This window comes from Orcinus orca, chromosome 1 (genome assembly GCF_937001465.1).
Source record: "Orcinus orca chromosome 1, mOrcOrc1.1, whole genome shotgun sequence".
NCBI lineage: Eukaryota > Metazoa > Chordata > Mammalia > Artiodactyla > Delphinidae > Orcinus > Orcinus orca.
This window is the reverse complement of record NC_064559.1, coordinates 8342600-8363371: the sequence shown is the minus strand read 5'-3', so window position 1 is coordinate 8363371 and position 20772 is coordinate 8342600. Positions and strand designations below refer to the sequence as shown.

Genomic DNA, 20772 nt, shown 5'->3' with positions numbered 1-20772 from the left:
CACAGATGTATCTGTATGTGCTATCACAGAACTAGCTCTGGAATATATTAAGAGAAGAAAAGCAAGAAGCAGGACAATACACACAGTATGGGATGGGAAGACTTTATTCTTAAACAATAGTATAAATAATTTTTTAAAAATACCTTGTGGTATCTTCTTAACAGTGCCTTTTTTGCTTCTTGAACTTTTTCCAGGTATTTTTTGGTCCTTTCTCAAGAAGGCCTGTCCATCTTTGGGGCCTTCACAAGCAGTGTTTTCCAAGTTCTCACCTGCAGCCACCTCACAGCTTGATGTGCAGCTTTCATTATTGTTGAGACTGTCCGGCTCAAACGCTTCAGGTTTACCCATTGCACTGTCACTGCTGGTCAGAAGCTCATGCCCATCACCATCAAGTTGATTTTCATTTTCATCTGATGCAGAGGGCAAGCATGTTACAGTACTTTCCACGCCATCACCAGGATGACATCCAACTTGTGGTTCTATCTGCAGATTATATGTAGGAGTTTCACTGTCATCCATTAGAGCATCTTTTGTTGAACCGTTTAAGTTTCATTAAAGTCCTTCAATGTCTACAATGACAAAAAGAAAAAAACATTCATTTTTTAAACTCTGGATTTTCGGGGATCTTTGATTTTCCTCTTCTCCTGGGTTGTTCTACTGTAAGCAGGGAAGAGAGAAATGACTAAGGCTCATTTCTACTACTTCTAACCCACTTACAACCCTACCCCACCTCACCTAGTTCTTGCTTGAATACAATGGTTCTAAACCCTGGCTGTATGTTTATTGCCTATGGAGCTTGTCAAATTTCTATCATAGACCTCTGAAATCTAAATCTCTGGGGATCGAGCCCAAACCCTGACATATTTTTTGAAGTTCTCTAGATTATTCTAATGTGCATCACGTTGGGACCACTGCCTTGAAGAAAGAAATTAATGGTTATCTGCTAAATTAAAGGTTGTCTGCTAAAACCAATCACTCATGTTATCCCTGGACACTTAACAAACAAGTGAAAGTTACTTGTGTAAGTCGTTATATGGCCAAACAGCAGCAATATTTACAAATGAAAACATTTAAAAATAGTTTTAAAATAAATTTTTTAAAAAGTATATGGGGGAAAATTCAGGTAGCGTATATTTATACTATATTCTCATTACATCCTTCCTAAAAATAAGCCCTGAAAAGTACCTTAGGATTGTCAACAGATTCCTTTTATACAATTAAAAAAAAAAAAAAAAAGAGGGCCATGATTAACTCTAGGCTATTTAGTTTAAGACTTGGAAAAAAAATCTCAGTCTACTCCAAGAATCCTTCTAACATTTTAAAGACATACAAAATAGATTTTAAGCCTTGTATCAGTCATGTTTTACCCCCTCTTCTCATCCAAAAGTATACTACATTTTAAGAAAAATCATGCCAGCCAGATTTAGATATTTTTATGCTTGCCAAGTATTACTTTGGATTTGAATGAAATATAATATTTCAGCAATTTTGAGAAAAACTCAGTGATAAAGAATTTTGTAAATTCTTCAAACTAATAAAAAGAAATGTTTATTTGCTCTTCAGAAAGTCAGTAAATATATATAAATAAATATATATTTAAGTAAAGTAAAATTTTTTTAAAAACAGGAAAACAAAGTATAAAACAAAACATGAGCTCTACACTGATTGTATCACATGATTTCAACTATTTTGCAAGTGGAATATTTTATTTGATTCAGGCATAAAAGTACTGCTTGTCAAATATAAAAATATCTAAATCTGGCTGGTATCATTTTCCTTAAAATATATACTACATAGCTCCACTAAGAAGTATGTAATATGAAAAGTAAAATGATTTAACTTGACTAGAATAACTTAGTTTAGACCTAAATGAATTCTAACTAGAGTATAATTTTTAATTGAAAAGTAATTATTATTATTTTTATAAATTTATTTATTTAATTTATTTTTGGCTGCATTGGGTCTTCGTTGCTGCGCGCAGGCTTTCTCTAGTTGCGGCGAGCAGGGGCTACTCTTCATTGCGGTGCACAGGCTTCTCATTGTGGTGGCCTCTCTTGTTGCGGAGCACGGGCTCTAGGCGCACGGGCTTCAGTAGTTGTGGCACACAGGCTCAGTAGGTGTGTCTCATGGGCTCTAGAGCGCTGGCTCAGTAGTTGTGGCACACGGGCTTAGTTGCTCCATGGCATGTGAGATCTTCCCAGACCAGGGCTCGAACCCGTGTCCCCTGCATTGGCAGGAGGATTCTTAACCACTGTGCCACCAGGGAAGTCCCAGTAATTATTATTTTAATAAAGTGTCTTCAAGATCTCTCTCATGAGAGAATCCAAATTCAAATGAGACTTTAAAAGTGCATGTGGCTAATATGGTGGAAACACCCCAAATGTTCACTGATGGATGAAGAGAGAAGCAAAATGTGATATATTCACACAATGGAATATTATTCTGCCATAAAAAGGAATGAAGTTCTGATACATGCCACAACATGGATGACCCTTGAAAACATTAAGCCAGACACAAACGGATAAATACTGTATGATTCTACTTATGTGTAATTTTATAATAGGCAAATTCATAGAAATAGAAACTAGATTAGAGGGGCTGAGGGCAGGGGAGGGAGTTACAGCTTAATGGTTACAGAGATTTTGCTTAGGGTGATGGAAAAGATCTGGAAAGAGACAGGGGTGACGGTTACACAATAGTGTCAATGTAATCAATGCCACTGAATTGTATACTTAAAAATGGTTAAAATAGCATATTTTCTGTCACATATTTTTTATCACAATAAAAACAGTGAAAATTTTATGTGGCTATGTAGGAAAAATGTCAGTCCTTAAAACTGGCAACAGCCTCGGTTGTTTTCTGATTTAAATAACCAAATTATTTTCTAGCATGTATTTGCAGTTGAAAATATAAAGGTTTTACTTTTATCTGAAAGAGACACAGAGATCTCATGCCAAGGGGAAAGGAAGAAAGCAATCCACAGAGCCCCAAACAATAAGAGTCGCCCCTTGTTGAGTCTCTGTCATGTATTAGAAGCCGTGCCAGGCACTTCACACACCTTATTTCTAATTCTCCAAACAAGCCTACATGGGAGGTGCTCATACTGTGTTTTAGATGAAGACTCTGAGGCTTGGAGAGGCAAAAATAACTTGTTTAAAATCATATTCTTGGAAAGAAGTGGAACTGGATCTGAAACCAGGTCTTCCTGATTTGAATCCTGTGCAGTTCAGCATAATAGCCGAGAACACAGGCAGACCAAGGGTCAACTTCTGGCTCTGCCATTTAACAAACTGTGCGGTGACCTTAGGCAAGTTACCTAGCATCTCCAAGCTTTAATTTTCTCTTTGTGAAAATAGAGAACTGTAATGCTTACCTCGAAGAGTCATTTGTGAGGCTTAGACAATATGGCAGGTAAAGCAGTTAGCAGAGTACTTGGCCCACAGTGAATGCTCAAGAAAAGTTAGCCATTATTATTGCCCAAGAAATCTTACAGATTGGCCTTGAACACCAGTAGGTTTATTCAAGCAGCTCTGTAGCCTTACTGAAGGTTCAGAAACAGAGCTTTTCTAGACCTCCTGGAAATAATTAGGTTCCTGATGATAGACTAATGTTAACCAGCATCATTTGAGAATGCTGAAGTATTAATTTATGATAGGGATATCTCAGCAAGTTCCTGGAATATTTAATGATCTGTTCTGTGTACCATTTCAGATGATGAGGATGTCTAGAAATTAGTGATTAAGGGATTTCCCTGGTGGTCCAGTGGGTAAGACTCTGTGCTCCCAATGCAGGGGGCCCGGGTTCCATCCCTGGTCGGGGAACCAGATCTCACACGCATGCTGCAACTAAGAGTCCGAATGCTGCAATGAAGAAGCCCTCATGCCACAACTAAACAGGCCGCAACGAAGATCCCATGTGTTACAACTACGACCCAGCCCAGCCAAATAAATAAATAAATATTTAAGAAAAAAAAATTAGTGATTAAGCCTCCTTGGTGAGTATAAAATTACAGATCACACTTCACAACTTTAATGAGTGTCATGTACCAGTTAAACTCTTCAGACCGATACTCTTATTCAATTCTCACAATTACTCTAGCAGATGGGTAATTTTTAGTCCTATTATACTAATGAAGAAACCAAGTCTCATATCTCATCAAGGGTCAGCTAGTAAGTTCAGAAATAGAACATGGATCAGTTGTGATCTTGAGGCCATACTCTCAACAATTATGCTTTATGGACAATGGGGTAAAAGTATCAATAACTTAAAGAATATTTCACTCCAGCTGTGGTATACCTCAGTGAAGAATCTCTACCCTACAACACAGGACACATCTCTAATAAACATGAAGTTCAAGTTCCTGGAAGTTCTCTCTATCCCTGGGAATTGCTAGATCCAAACAATATACAATTTCTTAAAATAATCCACCTTCTTCTGTTGAGAACTATTTTTTAAAAAAGACATACTAATATACTATTTATGTTAAATATCTATTACCAGTAAAGTAGGTCTTCCTTTCTTTGGGCCTCAAGACATTTTGCCTCCTATTATTTTGTGACGACGTAATTAGTTTAATTCTCAAAAGGCTACTTTGTAAACTACTTTCTAATACTAATACTTATAGGTGTGAATCTGTAATTGTTCTTAATAGACACTGACCAATTCTTCATGGCTTGGCTCAAAAGTCACTCCAATTTGTCTTCCCTGACTTCTCCATTCCAAAAGACATGATGCATTCCTCTATGGCACTCTGTACCACGCATAGAGTCCCTCCCAAATACAACTCTCTGCACTGTATATATTTGCATATGTGTCCTACCAGATTTAAGCCATTTGAATACCCATAACTCCTGCCACAGACAATTTTTATTCTTCACAATGTCTAGCTCTGGGCCTTATACTTATTATATATATGAAGGAGTGGAGGGCTTATTTTCTACAGTTTCTGTCTTCAAAGGACAAAGGCACATGGATTTCTATACACTCCTCTGCCCCTACTCTGAGAGGTAAAGGAACCTATTATACAATATTTGGCTTCTATCTGCATTCCTAACACATTTCAATTGGAACACTTTAACTTAAGCAGTAGGATAATATTCTTAATGGGATTTCAAATTAGTACAGGCCTACTGTTTTTGGAAACAGTTATAAGGAAATACTATTTTTGGCAACAGTTATAAGCAAATACTATTTTTGTCTTCTTCCTCCTCTTTCCTTTCCTTCAATGCTATAACAACAGCATTTAAAAAGGTTCATCTTCATGTACACCTGTATCTCGCTATATGAAAGCACCTAGGCAAGAGAAAAATCATAGGGAGAAAGAAGCCCCAGTTGATACATAGTATTTTTAAATATGCCCTAACATTATATGGGACCTGGAGGTTAGAAGTACAGTAGAAAAGGCATTCTAAGTTATTTGCTATATCTAAGCTGTACGTCTATTCTATGAGTCCCTATGGCTGTACCAATTCTCACAAAAAGAAACAGCGAGGGCTTCCCTGGTGCCGCAGTGGTTAAATCCGCCTGCCAATGCAGGGGACACAGGTTCGAGCCCTGGTCTGGGAAGATCCCACATGCCGAGGAGCAACTAAGCCTGTGTGACACAACTATTGAGCCTGCGCTCTAGAGCCTGTGAGCCACAACTACTGAACTCACGTGCCACAACTACTGAAGCCTGCACGCCTGGAGCCCGTGCTCCGCAACAAGAGAAGCCACCGTGATGAGAAGCCTGCACACCTCAAGGAAGAGTAGCCCCTGCTCGCCGCCACTAGAGAAAGCCCACACGCAGCAATGAAGACCCAACACAGCCAAAAAATAAAATAAATAAATTTTTTAAAAAAAGAATGAAAAAGAACAGCGACACAGTACAATCATTGCACAACACTGACTCGGGCATATTTTGCCTTTCAAAAGCATGATAGTAAGTGCTGCCCAAGTTTCCAGCCTCTTGTGGCAAAATAGCATACCAAATATGTACATTGTATAAAAGTTATTTGACATGTTGACTTAGTACACTGAAGAATTTCAAGCAAACTATTCAAGCTGAAGAATCTCAAGCAAACTATTCAAGTAAGGCTCATACAAAAGTTGAAAAACAAAACTTTGAGGAAGAACATTTAAATATAATAAAGTAACAGACTAACAAAGAGAAATCTACATTTTGTCAAAAAAATAATCTCACTCCCAGGTATGATTTGACTTCATTTTTGATACATCTTAATGCATTATCTGGTGAGATTAAACATCAGGTGCTACTGAAATTAAAAAATTAATTTATAGGAATGGTTAAATATATAATATTACTCAATTATTTTATTAAAATGCTTTAAGAAGATTCTGAGTGCCATTTTTCTGTAATCCAAGTAAATTAGGCCTAAATACTATACTTTTACCTTCGAAAGAAGCCAAGATACTTCTTAAGAATTAAGATGCAACCCCAAGTTTAAATTTGATGACTTATAGTCAACCCAAAATTTAGAAGAAGTTACCAAATAACGTATTCTATTAACCCTAAATTCAAATCTGGCTACTCACAGTTAACTCAGAATTGAGGAAGAAAGTCACCACACTCATATGTTGTGTTTATGATGGTAACTACATATCACTTTACATTTCGTCATCTTACTCACTTGACATGTTACAATACTACTTATATCTCATTGCTAAATCTATAGTTTTCTGTGATGAATGCTTTGTTTAGACATATGTACCTGTAGGCAATATTCAGTATACCAGCAATAAAAAGCATGCCCCAGAAGAATGATTCTCAAAAATTTTGCAGCCCAAAATAAACAATTCATTTTTCATTGAAATCATGTACATACAAAATACGTATACATAACTGAAACAAAGATTTCTCAAAACTAAACACACATGAAGCACTCTGATACATTCTCCATTCTATTCAATACTATTTCTTATTTTCTTTAAATGCTGATCAAGGTCTACTAGGTAGATTTCATACCTCACTAATGAGCATTGACCACAGCAATAAGGCAGTTTCTAGGAATTAACAGTCTCATCCTAAGGACCACCAACTGAGCACTAGAGAAGTTTGTAATTATCTCCAAATTTTTTTCTGAAAATGATGCAGATCATATGAAACTCGGACATAAACTTCACTTAACATATTATCCCCCAAATCTCAATAAAATAATTTTTGCTAATTTATATCACTGACCTCACATTAAAATTTAGCTAAAATACTATGCTTGATTCAGGGTCCCTTAGTTGATATCTTTGGTTGTCAGCTATATTCTATATCTATGCTAACCAATATGGTAGCCACTAACCACATATGGCTCCTGAGTACTTGAAATATGAACAGTGAGACTGGGGAACTGAATTTTTACTTTTATTTAATTTTAATTAATTTAAATTCTAAAACATTGATTCAGTTATTGAAAAACTTATGCATGTTTGAAACAAATTGGGTATGTGAACCTGCTTTTTCACCTAAATTTTAGGAAATTTAAATATAGATCAAGCATTTCCAACAAAAAATGTGTCCAAATTGAGATGTGCTATATTTGCAAAATAAACACCATATTTCAAAGACTTATTAGGAATAGAAAGAATATAAAAATAATAGGCCTTTAATAATTTTAAATATTGATTACAAGTTAAAATAATATTTTGATCTAACGGATTAAACAAACCCTATTATTAAAATTAATCTCACCTTTTAAAACCTTTTTTTAATGTGGTTACTAGAAAACAAAATTCTATATATGGCTCACATTCTATTTCTATCAGACAATGTTGCTCTCCATTATACTGCTTTGATAGTGCCACTGTAGCCAAAGTCCTGGCTCATAGTGAATCACTGCATTCAGGATTCTTTCTTGCTAATACTAGTTAGGCTGTCGACATTTCCCGGGTATAGACATTATTATTACTATAATTAAATAAGGTAAACACCTAATGAAAGAAATAGATACTAAAAGTTTAAAAAATTAATTTGTAAGTACTTGTTTATATCTTATTTTCTGGATCATGTCGTCCCCCTCTTTAGGTACTTTGCCATATTCAAATTATTCCTGGTACTTCAGAAATGTTGAATGGTAATTATAACTAGTAAAATGGCCTTATAGAAATCTTTCTAAATAGTTTAATTTCTATATAATACTATGTACAAAAGTAAGCCAGATTGTTTTAGTATTTCTTTAGTAAGAATAAAAAACACAATTTCACAATAAGAGATTTACTCTTAATTAAAAAAAACGGTCATAGAAAATGTCTTAAGGAGAAGGATAAAAATATAACAAAGTATATAGATGCAAACTATTACATATAGAATGGATAAACAACAAGGTCCTACTGTATAGGGAACTATACTACTATATACTACAGGGAACTATATTCAATATCCTGAGATAAACCATAATGGAAAAGAATATAAAAAGAATATAATAGTAACTCTGTGTAACTAACTGAAAAAAATGCTTGTGTTGCTACTATAATTTCGTATGCTGTGATTTGCCCACCCTTTATCTTCAAGTGATACATAAGTTGTTAATTTCTAGGAGCATTTGAGTCATAAAGTCAGTAGACAAAATTTATAATTAATAATTTTAAATGAAAAAATTGTATAAAAATAGAATATAAAAAAGAATGTATATATGTGTATAACTGAGTCACTTTGCTATATAGCAGAAATGAACACAACATTGTAAATCAACTATACTTCAATTTAAAAAATTTGTTAAATCATAAAAATGCAACAAAGTATACAACACAACTACAAGAATACAAAAAAGAAAAACAAGAAAAATAATCAATTACTGTAAAATGTGAAGGTAATGATTCTAAGGGAGAATACAACAAACATGGATTTTACTTATGCAGAGAAAGTACTCTTAAAATATAAAGGAACTCACAAACCATGTGACTCATAAACCCAAAACAACCTTGGGGCAGGTAAGTTGAATAAAAGGAAGCATAATTTGTTTCATTTTCTTCAATCCTCCGTTTCATAATGGGACTCAGTTCAAGATAGCTTACACATCAACAAAGACTTTAAGTTCAAAATCCATTACATAAATGGAAATGACATGTCAAAAGCCTCAGTGGGGGTATATCCAAGCAGTGCAAAGATAAATAGAGTCACCTCTCTCCTCTCTCTTATATACAGACATATATAAATTTTACTTAAAGAAAAAACAGAAAAGTAAATCTCTAAAATAGTGTGAATGCAAGGACATCTTCAGGCATCCAGACACATGTATTTTTAGCAATAATTTCTAACAACTTTTTCATTTAACAATCATTAATTATAAATTTTGCCTACTTCAGGGTGACTGACTTTATGATTCAAATGCTCCTAGAAATTAACAACTTCTCTCACTTGAAGATAAAGGGTGGGCAAATCACAGCATATGAAATTACAGTAGCAACACAAGCATTTTTTTCAGTTAGTTCCACAGAGTTAATACCACATGCATTGAGAGAACCACAGTTTAGGGGAAGGAGTCATTTCACTAGGGTCATGCATAAGCTATGTTTGTTTGGTTTTAAATACTTCTTTGTTGTAAAACTGATTGCAACCATACTTTGAAGCCACAACCAACAGAATCTAAGAACTTGAAAATACTTTTTAGTTCAGACCATAACTTTTAAAATACTTTTAAAACAAAAACTATGTTTACTATTACATATATACTATATATCTTCATGGAAACTGTCTTAATAATTTTTAAACTTTGAGCACTTTGCTATACAACTGGTAACATAAGGCAATCTATCTACACTTTAATTATTAAATACACAAAAGAATCTATATATTTTGTTTTAAAATGATAATTCTTGCTAATATAGTGGCAAGAGCAAACTGTTCATTAGAACCTTCCCTTAAGAGGCCTGACCAAATAGCATTATCTGAATAAAATGCTAATTATTAACAGTAGTCAACAGTTATTGAATATTTACTATCAGGCAGTATTTCAGTCATATATAATATATATGTGAATTTATGAATTTAAAATAATTTAAATTTATAAATTTAATATATAAAATTTAATGTTCACACAGGTCCTACAAAGTAGTTCTATAATTACATCCATATTATAGAGAAGGAAACAGCAACAAAAAGATTCAATAAATAGGCCAAGGTCACAGAGCTAGTACATGACAAAGTCAGGATTCAAACTCAAAGAACCTGACTCCACAGCCTATACCCTTGACCACTATAATCATTTTTACATTAATTTAAAAAATCAACTATATTCATGTATATTTTGTAAACACCAAATTGCTAGCCCTAAGGAGACAGCAACATGAAAAATTTCTAGTGTCTTGAAATGTTTTTCAGATTATAGAGTTTAGAAAATAGGTTGAGGCAAAACAAAATAAAACCCACCAATAAGACTATTTACTTAATGTAATTTCTAAATGTGATGAACTCATTTCTTTAGGATTACACATTAATCTATATCATATCCCCATTAGAGACCATCATTAAGAATTTGACATGTTCCCTTGTACACACAGAATAATTTCTACTAGGCCGATCACAAGTATTTACTGAACCAACATCACAGCTAAAGGGAATAAAGTACAAGAATCTTCATACTTTGATAGTATACCCCTAATGAGCAAAGAAATTGCACACATACCCACTATATGCATATTTGTTCATAACCTATATGAATGTATACTGGATATATATATATACACATATACACACACACACACACACACACTCATTTTTGAACATGTGCAAAAACATATTAAGAAAAGATGAAAGGGACTTCCCTCGCGGTCAAGTGGGTAAGACTCTGTGCTCCCAATGCAGGGGGCCCAGGTTTGATCCCTGGTTGGGGAACTAGATCCCGCATGCATGCTACAACTAAGAGTTCTCATACTGCAGCTAAGAAGTCTGTGTGCCAAGACTAAGAAGCCTGAATGCCACAACTAAGAGTCTGCATGCCGCAACTAAGAGTCTGCATGCCGCAACTAAGAAGCCTGCATGCTGCAACTAAGATGCCTGCATGCCACAACTAAGAAACCCACATGCTGCAACTAAGAGCCTGCATGCCGCAACTAAACATCCTGAATGCCGCAACAAAGATCCTGCATGCCGCAACTAAGACCCCACGCAGCCAAAATAAAATAAAAAAATAAAAATAAAAATTTTTTGAAAAGAAAAGATGAATGAGTTTTACTTCTGGGAAGTGTAGACTAGCTCGTTTCAGACAAACCCTCCTGTTGATAGCAGTTAGAGAAGCTGGCAGAGAGCTTCAATTTGGAAGCCAAAAAAGCTGAGCAGAGCCTTTAGCAGACTTACAGAGCTGGCACAAACAATGGGGTTTAGGACTTGCCAAGAAGAAGGGAGCCTTAGGCTTTCAAGTGGGACCAAAAACGGCTACTCCCCAGAAGAAACAGTGAGTCTGAAATAGACCAGCCTTCACAGGGACTAAAGCCCAGTAGAATGATCTTCATTTCTGGTTGAATTAAGATGATCTGCCCTAACTTGGTTGCCTGCCAGCAACATGAATAAATCTCCTCTGGAAGAAGAAATCCAACAAAGGCTCAAATTACCTCCACAAATTTTCATCTATAAAGCCTGTAATATAATCCAAAATAAGCAGGCATACAAGAGATCAAAACATGACAAAAAAAACTGGGAGGAAATGCAGTGAACAGAAGCAGGTTCACAAGAAATTCATATACTGGAGTTAACTTAAAGAAACTTTAAAACAACTATTATTAAAATGTTCAAGGACTTAAATGAATAGGTGAGAAAATTTCAAAAGAATTGACAATATAGCGACAAAAGCAAATAGTTTATTTTGCTTTTTAATCAAATCACTATATTTGAATTTTTAAAAATCCAAATGAGTATTCTAGATCTAAAAAATACAATAACTGAAATTACTCTAGAACTGGAACTCAAGGGTAAATTTATTAATTTCTAAAAGATTTTAGAATGAAGAAACGAGTATAACTTTTGAACTCATGCAAAATGGTGTCTAATAACAAGAAAAAAGTTGAAAAATGTGACATGAAAAACATAAAAAACATGGAGGGGAGTACAGAGAGTTTTAGAATGTGTTCAAACTTAAGTTGTTGTCAACTTAAAATAGACTATCGTAAGTAGAAGCTGTTATATGGAAGCCACATGATAACCACCAAGCAAAAACCTATAATAGATACACAAAAGATAATGAGAAAGGAATCTAAGCACATCCACTAAAGAAAGCCATCAAACCACAAAGGGAGAAAGCAAGAGAAGAAGAAAAAAATCAGAGGAACTACAAAACAGTCAAAAAACAATGAACAAACTGGCAGTAAATACATACCTATCAATAACTACTTTAAATGTGAATAGAATAAATTCTCCAATCAAAAGACAGAGAATGGCTGAGTGGATAAAAAAAGCAAAACTCATCTATATGCTGTCTACAAGAGACTCACTTCAGACATAGGTCCTAAACAAACTGAAAATGAAAGAATAGGAAAAAATATTCACTGCAAATGGAAACCAAAAGAAAGTTGAGATAGCTATACTTACATCAGACAAACTAGATTTTAAAACAAAGACTGTAATAAAAGAAGGGCATTATATATTGATAAAGGAGTAATACAACAAGAATATAAGGAATTTGTAAATGTTTATGCATCCAGCATAGGAGCACCTAAACATTTAAAGCAAATACTAACAGACCTAAAAGGAGAAATATATAGCAATACAATAATAACAGTAGAGAAATTTAATAACCCAATCACATCAATGGATAGATCATCCAAAAACATCATCTTTAAATAAGATGTTAGGTCAGATAGACTTAATAGATATATAAAGAACATTTCATCCAAAAGCAACAGACAGGGCTTCCCTGGTGGCTCAGTGGCTAAGAATTCGCCTGCCAATGCAAGGGACACGGGTTTGAACACTGGACCGGGAAGATCCCACATGCAGTGGAGCAACTAAGCCCATGCACCACAACTACTGAGCCCACGCACCTAGAGCCCATGCTCCGCAACAAGAGAAGCCACGGCAATGAGAAGCCTGTGCACTGCAACAAAGAGCAGCCCCTGCTCACTGCAACTAGATAAAGCCCACGTGCAGCAACAAAGACCCAATACAGCCAAAAATTAATTAATTAATTAATTTAAAAAAAAAACAAAAGCAACAGACTCACATTCTTCTTGAGTACACATGGAACATTCTCCAGGACAGATCATATGGTAGGCCACAAAAAGTCTTAACAAATTAAAAAAGGCTGAAATCATCTCAAACACCTTTTCCAACTACGGTGGTATGAAACTAGAAATCAATTACGAAAAGAAAATTCACAAATATGTGGAGAGGAAACAACATGCTACTGAAAAACCAATGGATCCACAAAGAAACCAAGAGTGAAATTCAAAAATACCTTGAGACAAACAAAAATGGAAATACAACATATCAAAACTTATAAGACACAGCAAAAGCAGTTCTAAGAGGGAAGTTCATAATGATAAATGCCACCTCAAGAAACTGGAAACATGTCAAACAAATAAACTAACTTTACATCTGAAGGGAAAAAAAGGACAAATGAAGCCCAAAATTAGTAGAAGAAAGGAAATAACAAAAATCAGAGCAGAAATAAATGAAATAGAGACTAGAAAAATAATAGAAAAGATCAATGAAACCAAGAGCTGGTTCTTTGAAAAGATAAACTAAACTGAGAAACCTTTAGCTTGCCTCACCAACAAAAAAAGAGGACTCAAATAAAATCAGAAATGAAACAGGAAACATTATGACTGACACCACAAAAATACAAAGAATCCTAAGAGACTACTACAAACAGCTGTAAACCAACAAACTGGACAACCTAGAAGAAATGGATACATTCCTAGAAACATACAACTTTCCAAGACCAAATCAGGAAAAACTGAAAATCAATTACTAATTAGATTTACTGATCAGTAACTTAAAACCTCCCAACAAACAGAAGTCCAAAAGCAGACAGCTTTACTAGTGAATTCTACCTAACATTCAAAGAATCATTACCAATCCTTCTCAAATTCTTCTAAAAAATACAAGGGGAGGGAACAGTTCCAAACTCATTTTATGAGGCCAGCATTACCCTGATACCAAAACCAGACAAGGATAACACAAGAAAAGTAAATCACAGGCCAATATCCCTGACGAACATAGATGAAAAGTACTCAACTAAATATTAGCAAATTGGACTCGACCTTACGTTAAGAGGATCTCACACCATGCATAATCAAGTGGGACTTATCCCAGGAATGCAAGGATGGTTCAACATCCACAAATCAATTACTTGATACACCACATTAACAAAATGAAGACTAAAAATCATATGACCATCTCAATGGATGCTGAAGATGCATTTGACAAAATTCAACATCATTTTATGATAAAAACTCTCCACAAAGTGGGTATGAAGGGAACATACCTCAACATAATAAAGACTGTATATGACAAGGCCACAGCTAACATCATACTCAATGAAAAGCTGAAAGCTTTCCTTCGAAGACTAGGAACAAAACAAGGATGCCCACTCTCCCCACTTTCATTGAGCATAGTATTGGAATTCCTATCCAGAGCAAGAAAAAAAATAAAAGGCATCCAACTTGGAAAGGAAGAAATAAAATTGACACTCTTTGCAGATTACACATGATACCATATACAGAAAATCCTTAAGACTCCACCACAAAAATTGTTAGAACTAATAAATGAATACAGTTGCAGGATACAAAATTAACAGGCAAAAATCTGTTTCTATACACTAATCATGAACTATCAGAAAGAGAAATTAAGAAAATCCCATTTACAACAGCATCAAAAAGAATAAAACACCCCAAAATAAATTTAACCAAGGAGGTGAAAGACCTATACACTGAAGGAAGACACAGAGGAAAGAAATTGAAGAAGACACAAATAAAGACATTCTGTGCTCATGGACTGGAATAATTAATATTGTTAAAATGGCCATACTACTCAAGGCTGTCTATAGATTCAATGCAATCCTTATCAAAATTCCAATGTCATTTTTCCAGAAATAGAAAAAACAATTCTAAAATTTGTATGGAACCACAAAAGACTCCAAATAGCCAAAGCAATCTTGAGAAAGAACAACAAAGCTGGAGGCACCATGCTCCCTGATTTCAAACTATATTAGAAAGCTACAGTAATCAAAGTAGTATGGTATTAGCATAAACACAGACACAGAAATCTATAGAACAAAATAGAGAACCCAGAAATAAACCCATGCGCACATTTATTTATGACAAAGTAGCCAAAAATACACAATGGGGAAAGGACAGTCTCTTCAATTAATGGTTTTGGGAAAACTGGACAGCCACATGCAAAAGAAAAAAATTAGACCACTATCTTACATCATACACAAAAATTAACTCAAAATGGATTAACTCTTGAATGTAAGACCTGAAACCATAAAATTCCTACAAGAAAACATAGGCAATAAGCTCCCTGACATCAGTCATCGTAATGATTTTTCAGACAACTGGGACTACATCAAACTTAAAAGCTTCTACACAGCAAAGGAAACCATCAACAAAATGAAAGGCAACCTACTGAATGAGAGAAAAAAATCTGCAAATCATATTTCTCTGATGAGAGGTTAATTTCCAAAATACATAAAGAATTCACACAACTTAATAGCAAAATAATCCAATTTAAAAATTAGCAAAGGATCTGGATAGACATTTTTTCTAAAGACATACAGATGGCCAAGAGGAACGTGAAAAGATGCTCAATATCATTAATCATCAGAGAAATGCAAATCAAAATCACGAGATACCACCTCACACCTGTCAGAATGGCTATTAGCAAAAAGATAAGAAATAACATGTGTTGGTGAGGATATGGAGATAAGTGAACCCTGTGCACTGTTGGTGGGAATGTAAATTGGTACAGTCACTATGGAAAACAGTAAAGAGGTTGCTAAAAAATAAAAAATAGAGTTACCATGTGATCCAGCAATCCCACTTCCAGGTATTTATCCAAAGAAAACAAAATCACGACCGTCAGAAGATAACCGCAACCCCATGTTCACTGCAGCATTATTTATATTAGTCAAGACTTGGAAACAACCTAAGTGCTCATCAACAGATGAACAGATAAAGAAAATGTGTGTACACACACAGACACACACAATGAAATATTATTCAACCATTTTTAAAAAGAATGAAATTCTGCCATTTGCAAAAACATGGATGAACCTTGAGAGCATTATGTTAAGTAAAATAAGCCAGATGGACAAAGACAAATACCATATGATCTCATATGTATGTGGAATACTAAAAACAAACAAACAAAAACAAGCTCATAGATACAGTGAAGAGATTGGTGGTTGCCAGAGATGGAGGGTGATGAGTAGGCAAAATGGGTGAAGGAAGTCAAAAGACACAAACTTCCGGTTATAAAATAAATAAGTCATGGGGAAGTAATGCAGTGTGGCAACTATAGCTAATACTGCATTGTATATCTGAAAGTTGCTAAAACAGTAGAGCTTAAAAGTTTCATCATAAGAAAAAAATTCTATAACTATGTATGGTGACAGATGTTAACTAGAATTATATGGTGATCATTTCACAATATATACAAATATTGAACCACTGTGTTGTACACTTGAAACTAATATATGTCAATTATACCTCAAAAAATAGAAAATTTAAATTAAAAAAAAATAAAAGCTAAACTTTACAAAAGGTATCTAATAACTTTTCAACCAATTCAAGAAAATTTCATTTAGATGAGTTGCTAAGTGGGAAAGCAGAGAGTAACTTTCCTAAAATCTATTTTGTTTTTTAAATCCAATCACTAGGGCTATCTAAGCATAATTTACTATGATGAACAAATCTTTACCTATAATATCTACATATTATATAACACTGATGTATGAATATTTTCTCTTTGGTAGTTTCAGAATAAATACTAGATTGAATGAAAATTTATATCCCCAAACAACTAAGTCATAACTAAATTAGTGTAAGCGTTAAGATAATAATCATATACTGTCTTTTACATATGCACACCAACCTATATATTTGTGCCAACATCAACAGTCCTGGGTAACTTAAGACCTGATACATTGCTAAAAGGTCCATCTGTCTTGTTTGTTTGTTTATCTCAAATCTCTTCAGTGCTTAATAAATAACTGCTATCTCTGAGTCCCATGGTTTATTTTGCAGCTACTTAGACAAGAAACAGAACTAACACGGAATTCATTGACAGCAATGGATATCATGAAATTGCATTCAAAATTTCTGAAAAAAAAATTTCACTGCTTTTAACTTCTAACAAATGAATTAATGCTGTGCTGTACTTTGGAGGGAGAGGCAGCAGACCAAAAAACAAACAAAAACAAACAAAAAAGTTAGATAACAGCTATAATAAAATCATAGCTCCAAATCATTAATCATGCTGTATCAGAAGGGATCCTCTGAAAGATTTTTAACCAGAGTAGTTGCATGATCTGGTTTACATATCAGAAAAATCACTTGTGTGGATCTTTAATAACATGAAACGAAAGGGCCAGTTGAGAGAGAGAAGTTAAGGATAACAGGAGAGAGAGTGCTGGACAAATAATGGTGCAAAGACTGAGGAGTGGGAAGGCATCCAGGACACAGGCAGAGGGACTATCCTTACACAGGAGAAGGGGCACGTTTTCCATTGTGACAGAGGCTTGTGACAGAAGCGGGGTGGGGGATAGTGTTTACACTGGAGTTAAGTTAGAGGCATTTCCATTTAGTAATATATCTTTCTCAGGGAAACAGTGAGTAGGACATCTGCTGAATGGGGGGAAGGGGTATTGGGAGCAGGGACCTGGGAAACATACAGAAGGTTTAAAATAGCCAGTGGAAGTTTGTAGGGCTGCTGCTGAGGGACCACTGAAATTAGTTCACTACAAATTCGTAGTCTCCATTCTACTTGGTCATATACACTGCCTTCAAATCAATCTCATGGCGCAAACAAACCACAGAAAAGCAGCTAAAAGGAGACTCTTTTACCTAACCTTCTACATGAGTTCAAAATATCGAAAGAAATGCTGGAATTTTCTCAGGGTACTAGGAGAGAGATTTCTTCAGTCCATCTCAACACCTATCTTCATTTGTATTCCTCTGCACAGCTCACCATTCTTCTTCCTACCTCTGTATGCAGACAACTGAATGCAGTTGGTAAAATACTTGCCTCAGGTTTATTTCATTTAAAGAAAATGAATTCTTAAAATCCTGACCCATACTGTAATTGTACTCAAAAGTACACCAAAATTTTTTTTTAAGTAATAGCACCTCATTTTAACCTGCTGCAAATGCTATTCACTAAGCTCTTATGTCCTGCATAGTTTAGGAACACCATATCTTTGGGTTTTTGGGGGGTCTGCGTTGCGTCTTCGTTGCTATGTGGGCTTTCTCTAGTTGCAGCGATCGGGGACTAGTCTTCACTGCAGTGCGGTGGCTTCTCTTGTTCCAGAGCATGGGCTATAGGCGCGCAGGCTTCAGTAGTTGCGGCACATGGGCTCAGTACTTGTGGCTCAGGGGCTCTAGAGCACAAGCTCAGTAGTTGTGGCACACAAGCTCAGTTGCTCCACAGCATGTGGGATCTTCCCAGACCAAGGATCGAACCCGTGTCCCCTGCACTGGCAAGTGGATTGTTAACCACTGCACCACCAGAGAAGTCCCACACCTATCTCTGAAATGCCACGTTTTTGGTTAAAGTCAGTTTCGAATTTCATCTTATTTCCTCTTAGCAATTTGAGATTTTTCAAACGTAGATATAAGACTAAATTCTTGTGCCTGTATAAGAAAATCAACATACTGATTTAGTGAATCAGAAAACTTGAGTTCTGATACTATCTCATTTCCTGGGATATAAGATTCCTCCAAACATTAACACGTGATGATTCTAGTTATTAGTTCCCAAATTCTCGATTATTTGTCTTTTACTGCATTAAGTCTAAAACAAATATCTACTTTCTCGGGTATTATTTTGTGAGTCGCAATCACTTCTAATCTACTTTAAAAGTACAGCTACTGGCAAACACACATTTTCTTCTGTCGTTCCTTATCTTGAAAAACAATGATATAAGGTTGCCCTTTGAATGGAAATATGAAGCTCCTGTCCCACATCCAAGAGAATATTAGCTTTGAACTGTTTATACAATTCATGTGCTAATTCATTGTTTTTTCACCCACTGCTCTTTGTAATCACAAGCAGCGGTCCCCACCCTTTTTGGCACCAGGGACCAGTTTCATGAAAGACAATTTTTCCACGGACAGGGTGTTGGGGGGTATGGTTCAGGTGGTAATGCAAGCGATAGGGAGCAGCAGATGAAGCTTCACTGCCTCACCCACCGCTCACCTCCTGCTGTGCGGCACAGTTCCTAACAGGCCAACACCGGTCCACAGCCCAGGGGTTGGGGACCCCTGATCAAAAGCACACATTTGGTCAGCATTAAAGGTTTAGTATCAGGACACAAAACAACGCCAATAAATCACTACAAGAAGACTGAACTTTGACCTCAGGAGTAAAGGGCTTTAACTGAGCTAGCCTCAGGTTAAGGTAATCAATCTGGTCTACTATGAAGAAGCTATACTTATTAGGTACAGTGGCGGAAGAGGAAGACAGACAAGACACAACCTGTCCTTAAGTGTTTACTCTAAGAGGTTAATATCCAAAATATATAAAGAACTCATACAACTCAATAGCAAAATCCAAATAATCCAATTAAAAAATGGGCAAAGACCTGAAAAGATACTTCACCAATGAACATTTACAAAAGGCCAACAGGTACATTAAAATATGCCCAGTGCCCAGTGTCATTAAGGAAATGCAAATCAAAACCACAATGAGATATCACCACACGTTTGCTAGAATGTCCATCATCAAAAAGAAAAGAGATAACACAGAAAGAAAAATTAAGGAAACAATCCCATTCACCACTGCAACAAAAAGAATAAAATACCTAGGAATAAACCTACCTAAGGAGGTAAAAGACCTGTACTCAGAAAACTATAAGACACTGATGAAAGATATCAAAGATGACACAGATGGAGAGATATACCATGTTCTTGGATTGGAAGAATCAATATTGTGAAAATGACTATACTACCCAAAGCAATCTACAGATTCAATGTAATCCCTATCAAATTACCAGTGGTATTTTTTACAGAACTAGAACAAAAAATCTGAAAATTTGTATGGAGACACAAAAGACCCCGAATAGCCAAAGCAGTCTTGAGGGAAAAAAACAGAGCTGGAGGAATCAGACTCCCTGACTTCAGACTATACTACAAAGCTACAGTAATCAAGACAATATGGTACTGGCACAAAAACAAATATAGATCGATGGAACAGGATAGAAAACGCAGAGATAAACCAACGCACCTATGTTCAACTAATCTATGACAAAGGAGGCAAGGATATACAATGGAGAAAAGACAGTCTCTTCAGTAAGTGGTGCTGGGAAAACTGGACAGCTATATGTAAAAGAATGAAATTGGAACACTCCCTAACACCATACACAAAAATAAACTCAATATGGATTCGAGACCTAAATGTAAGACCGGACACTATAAAACTCTTAGATGAAAACATAGGAAGAACACTCTTTGACATAAATCACAGCAAGATCTTTTTTGATCCACCTCCTACAGTAGTGAAAATAAAAACAAAAATAAACAAATGGGACCGAATGAAACTTAAAAGCTTTTGCAAAGCAAAGGAAACTACAAACAAGACGAAAAGACAACCCTCAGAATGGGAGAAAATATTTGCCAATGAATCAATGGACA

General features: G+C 35.3%; 1 protein-coding gene across 5 annotated transcripts in view; it reads right to left on the bottom strand.

The window, feature by feature from the left end:
• CNST (consortin, connexin sorting protein) overlaps positions 1 to 20772 on the bottom strand; it is a 125299-nt gene that overhangs the window by 85205 nt on the left and 19322 nt on the right. For 4 of the 5 annotated variants that reach the window (XM_033430337.2, XM_012533602.3, XM_049713537.1 and 1 more), the window contains exon 2: positions 144 to 569. The exons of the other annotated variant lie outside the window; for it this stretch is intronic. In XM_033430337.2, coding sequence (XP_033286228.1) covers positions 144 to 519 — 376 coding nt within the window. In that variant the 5' untranslated portion in view covers positions 520 to 569. The remainder of the gene's footprint in view (positions 1 to 143; positions 570 to 20772) is intronic. 5 annotated transcript variants of the gene reach the window in all.